This window comes from Mus pahari, chromosome 1 (assembly GCF_900095145.1).
Source record: "Mus pahari chromosome 1, PAHARI_EIJ_v1.1, whole genome shotgun sequence".
In the NCBI taxonomy this organism is placed as follows: Eukaryota; Metazoa; Chordata; class Mammalia; order Rodentia; family Muridae; genus Mus; species Mus pahari.
The window spans coordinates 149,009,308-149,014,923 of NC_034590.1; the positions used below are offsets into that span (position 1 = coordinate 149,009,308).

The 5,616-nt window shown below is 36.3% G+C and overlaps 1 protein-coding gene across 1 annotated transcript in view; it reads left to right on the forward strand.

The window, feature by feature from the left end:
• Exoc6 (exocyst complex component 6) overlaps window positions 1-5,616 on the forward strand; it is a 136,270-nt gene that overhangs the window by 82,367 nt on the left and 48,287 nt on the right. The window contains exon 19 of the mRNA XM_021219995.2: window positions 4,531-4,672. Coding sequence (XP_021075654.1) covers window positions 4,531-4,672 — 142 coding nt within the window. The remainder of the gene's footprint in view (window positions 1-4,530; window positions 4,673-5,616) is intronic.

Sequence of the window (5,616 nt, forward strand, 5' to 3'; positions counted from 1 at the left end):
TGGAACTCACTCTGTAGACCAGGCTGGCCTCAAACTCAGAAATCTGCCTGCCTCTGCCTCCCAAGTGCTGGGATTAAAGGCGTGCGCCACCACGCCCGGTCCTAATAGTTCTTAATTGTACAAATAGAAGGAAGAGTTACAGAATTCTTGTGGTAATTTTTCCTTTTGAATTATCTCTTTATATTTTCATTAAAAATTTTATTTCTAATTTTAATATTTAGTCCACATTCTTTCAGTGTATACATTTTTAAAAGATTATGTATTGTAGCTCTTTAGGAAATTGTCCAGTTCATCAAAACACTTTTTCTTTCTGCATCTGAAAAAGCTTACTTCACAGTCTCATCACTCAAGTTTCTGTAGCAAGCAAAGGGTTAAGAGTGTTCATATGAAATAGGAACTTGCTGTTAGACTGAAGTGACTTTAAAGAGCAGGGCCAGAGTGAAGAGATTCACTTAGCAAACCCACCGCTCCTTTGTTTTCTTTTTTTACTCCCAACCCTCGAAAACAAAACCTGATACGAATTTAAAGAATAACCCAGGATTTGGTATATTTGCCCCTTTGCATTTTTACATAAAGTTAAAAAGTAGTTAGTTCTTCAAGATAAACGTGTGTGTGTGTGTGTGTGTGTGTGTGTGTGTAGATTAAAAAAAAAAGGAAAATGGATATATTGGGGGTTGTTAAGGAAGAGTAGATCACTATAGAAAGAATGGCTGTGGTTTCAGGAATTTTACATCATCTGTATTTTTGAGAATGAAAGCAGCTTTGAAAAACATTTTCAAACGGTCACTGTCTAAATAAAAACTTTCTTAGGAGATGTGTGAAATAAGAGACTGGTGAGACAAATACAGACTTCAGATGAGGATTTGAAATGCCAAATTAGTTTTTAAGATTTCAGTGTTTTGCCCACTATGATATTAGACCTATGAAAACATTGCTTCAAAACCAAAACAGTTTGAGCCATAACCTAATAAAATGTGTTGTGTTTGTATGGGTTTGTTATTTTATATTTCAAAAGAAACAGTATCTTTAGCCCAATCTACAATAGTAAATTATTTTGGAAATTTGGCTTGACATACAAACAGATGTGTTGCCTTGATTTCTTTCCACTGAGGTTGGTGGTTAGTGGTTTATTGTTCTGTGATTGGCACTGAAAGCCTTATTTCACAGCTTGCAGTAAGGAACTGTTGGGTAGAGAGTAGTTGTGTTCCACAAACGAGATTCAGAAAGTGTCAATCAAGCTCTTACACAGGTTATTCAGAGAACGGGTTCTCTTATTGATTTCACTAACCGTTGCCTCACGCTGTCCTTGATTGGCACAGCCTGGCAGGGGGGGTGGATGAATCTGTCACCGGCTAGTTAATTGTGTTGCTGATCTCAGTCTGACATCAGGTCTTTGACTCCTAAATGGCTCAATACAAAACAAATTAGCAGATTGTAGTCATATTTCTCATTCTATATGCTCTGGCTCTGTTGAATGCAGTCCATAAATCATATTGACTGACACACAAGCAGACGATGAAAGCTGCTTTTGAGACCTGCGTCCAGGAAGGAACACTGAGAAGGTGTGTGGAAGGATGCTTATGGCTGACCCTGTGGGAATTTCCTAGGAGCCAAATGTCTCTTTGCCACAATGTTCTCAGAAGAAAAGCTTTGGGATAATGCAAAAAGGATCTAATATGTCAGCAGATTCTCTTTTACAAGTCCCTTTGAAATATAAGAAGTTTGTCTAAGGGTTTTCTCCCTTGGCAAGTTGTTTTTCAGGAAAAAAAAATGCTAAAGCTGGTAAAAAAAAAAAAAAAAAAAAAAAAAAAAAAAAAAAAAAAAAAAACAGTTACCTTTTTAAAAGTTTGGTGGGTTTTTTTTACTTACTTATTGAACTTTGTGTTGTTAAAGAGAAAGAAAATTCTGGTAATGTTGCAAGTAGTTGTGATGAGGGCAGGAAATATGTTTGGTTGCTTAAAATGTATTAAATGTGCACTGTTTTGTCGATTATTTTGGCTGTGTTTTCATATTCATGTCTATTAAAAGCTAGTTTTTAAAGACAATTATGAAAGTGTTTAATTTTTTTGCCTTAGGATGATGAACTATTATGAGAGTCAATATCCCTAATTATAATAGTGTTCTGAGAAGAGTGTTTGGTTTATTAAAATAGGCCAAGATTCTTAGGCATGAGATATCAATTGCAAATACGTTTTTGAGTTTGTAAATATTGAAGACATTAAAATTCTCCTATATAGAATAAGTAGATAAAATTTAAGAATGGTCTTATGTATTCTGAAATTAGTGGACATCTAGAGAATATTATATAATCTTATAAACATGTTTCATAAAATTTCAACAATGTGAATCTTTGATAGTATTAACTTTGGCTTGATATATAAAAAGGGATAATTCATTTTATTTAAAATGTTTATAAAATTTTTTATTCTGTCAGTCTTTAAAATGCTTATCTTTGATAACAGTAAGCCTGTATTCAATATGCCTAATCAAAAGAGATTTAATGTTAAGATTTTGTTGTTATAAATATTAACTAAAAAACAAGTTTGCGTATATGTTTTTATTACCTGCTTCTACCAGATTTATGAACTAGCTTAAACCCTTGTCATTGTTTGGCTCCAGTACTTTTATATATCTATTTGTGTTTCTGAACCTATGTTAAAATAATACCACTTATGATGTATGGCATACTTAAGTATAAAATAAGCTAAATAACTTTTTGACAATTTATCAATCTGCTTTTTCAGTTAGTACATTGTCGTGGAATGATGTAATAGGCCATAGAGCTGAATTGATGGAGAAGTTCATTGGGCTAAAATGAACTAGTTGTTCCATCAAGTCAACATAACATTTCTGTGAAGTATTTGCAAGCCTCTCACACTGAAATTAAAGGATGTGCCGTTGATTTCTCTTTTATCCCCTCCCATTCATATTGATAGTGCTTTGCCTGGAGAGTGGAGCTGTGTGGCCGCAGGCTGGCTCCTCTTACGTTTGGAGCTTTGAGCATGCTGGGTTTTTCATTGTTGGCTGCATTCCTTTTTTGGCAATTCATCAGTATCTGTCAAATATATTGTTTGCATTGGCTTTTATCTCTGCAGTTTTTGATTGAGAAACTGACACTGCATATCAGATATTTTGTTTTCTGCTATGCATAGTGCCTAGATGCTCAGAACCCATCCATGAGCAGTTTGGTTCCAAGGATAGAATGTCTTAGACTACTTTTGATGTGTGATTTAAAGGACAGATATTCTAGTAAGTTATGACTGCATTTGTTGTCCTTGTGACCTTTCTCATGAACTCTGTATAAACATTTTTGTGCTAGTACACTGTAGCATGTATGTTTGGAAGATAGACTTCTATCATTTTTGTCTCCCTATTTGCCTTTGTGATTAGTAGGAAGAAAGAAAACAGTTACCAAATATCACTGGGTAAATATTCCTTAATTAAAATGAGGCAAAACATGGCATGTCCCCTGAAAGTCATTATTTTCCTAACCATAATCCTAGATCTTTGACTCCCACATGGGAAAAAGTCCATCACCTAACTATATAATCGTTTGTAGGCAGCCACCCTAGAGGATTACACTGGAAAACTTTGACCTAAAAGAGTTTATGTATATTCTGTTAAACATCTGCTTGAGTTAGAGATAGGGTGTAGGGGCACATGCCTTTAATCCCAGTATTTAGGAAGCAGGGGGAGGCAGATAGATCTCTGGATGTTCAAGGCCAGTCTGGTCTACATAGTGAGCTCCAAGACAGCCAGAGCTACAGAATGACACTCTGTCTTTTATACACACACACACACACACACACACACACGTGTACACACACACATATATATAAGATTCAGCTCTGTAATCTCTAGGGCAAACATTAAAACACTGGTATTTGAAGAAATTGAAGTAAGGCTGTCAGTCAATTTCATATCATGTATCTCAGTGAAAGAAGACCACGAGTATCAGTTTCTGTAGTTAGGTAGCGTGCATTTGATTGAGTAGAAATGGAGCTGAAGTGGAAGGGAGAGGCAGTCCTTTCCCCGATGGCAGCTGTGACTCTGTACCACAGACCAATACGCTGAGTAGAGGTGAGGACTCCAGCTCCAGTGGTTTTGATTTTTAGGTACAGTTTAAGTAGTAATAACAACAATAGGTCAAATTGCACAGTTAACTTCCTCTGTTCTGTCTTAGCTAAACATACAAAGGAGAGCTTAGGTATAATAAACTGCTGTGTCAGTATTGTGATTTAGTATAATAAATGCCATATTCTCATGTGCATTTAAAAGTGTTACATTATTTCAAAGAGATCTGAAATAAATCTTCAAAATTTATAATTTTTCTCTGTGGAGTCAGCACTTTAATAATGTCGTATCCTGAGAAAGATGAGTTTTAGTTCTTTGTAGAATACAGAACCAGAAAAGCCAATATTGTACCAGTAAGAAGAGGGCCAGGTGTAAAGTCTTGTGATATTTTATGACATGTTTCCATGTTTGCTTGTTTACAGTTTGTTTGTTTGTTTGTTTGTTTGTTTTGCCTAGGGGAAAGTTGCCCAGACAGCTTGCATGTCAGCCTGCCAACATCTGTCCACATCCTTAATGCAGATGCTGCTGGACAGTGAGTTAAAGCAGATCAGCATGGGAGCCGTGCAGCAGTTTAACCTTGATGTCATACAGTGTGAACGTAAGTCCATACTGGCCAGCCCGCCTGCCTTCTCTACATACCTATAGTTAAATGTTATGGGAAGCTGTCTGTAGTAGGACAGCTTGAAGGCCCAAGTTGACAACATTTTTTTGGCAGCTTTAGAAGTAAAGCTAACTCCTTCCTAGGAAGAACGAAATATCTCAGTTTCACATAACAGCCTCAAAGAGGTTCACTGAAGAGCTGGTCTAGACCAAGGTGACTAAAACAGTGATTTCTTCCCTCGGTCATTCATGCCTCTCTGGTACTCTTCCTAATGCCTGCTCTAAGTGAATGAAACAATCCCTAGCTTGTCATTTTAACTTTTTCTGAACATGTAGGTTATTGCTGAGAGACCCTGCATACCAAATGGTGCCCTACAGTCTGCTCCTCCTTCCTAGACTGTTTCCAACCTTGACAACTGCAGTTGTTTTTCTACATCGGTTTGTTCAGATGATGAGGTTTGCATCTTCTGTGGTCTCGGGTTGATGTTAGCAAACGAGCTTTAGAACTCTATGGTTAGCCTTGTTACACATGCTTCAGATACGGCTTTATCAAACCTGCAGTCTAACTTGCTGCCTGAAAACTTGGAGTCATTTTCAGACAGCGTTCTTGATGAATAGTTCCCTGGTTGACTATGAATGGTTAAATGATGAAGATCTCTAGTTGACAAAGGGCTCAGACATCTCCATTGACCATTAAGAGTTACTGGGGCAGGAGACTGGTTGCAAAAATGTTTCTGGAGAAAATTTTACAATGATGTATTATTTAAAAAACTAAAAAGATGTCAGCAGTCTTCAGCTAAAATGGAAATATAAAGTATTTGTGCATCTTCTGTATATAATGTATTCTGCTAGGGAGGAAAAAGTCTGCTTTTTACTTGAAAGTGATTCTAACTTTACCAGAAACCTTTTGTTTTTATCAAAGTAAAATTCTCATTTGTAAAA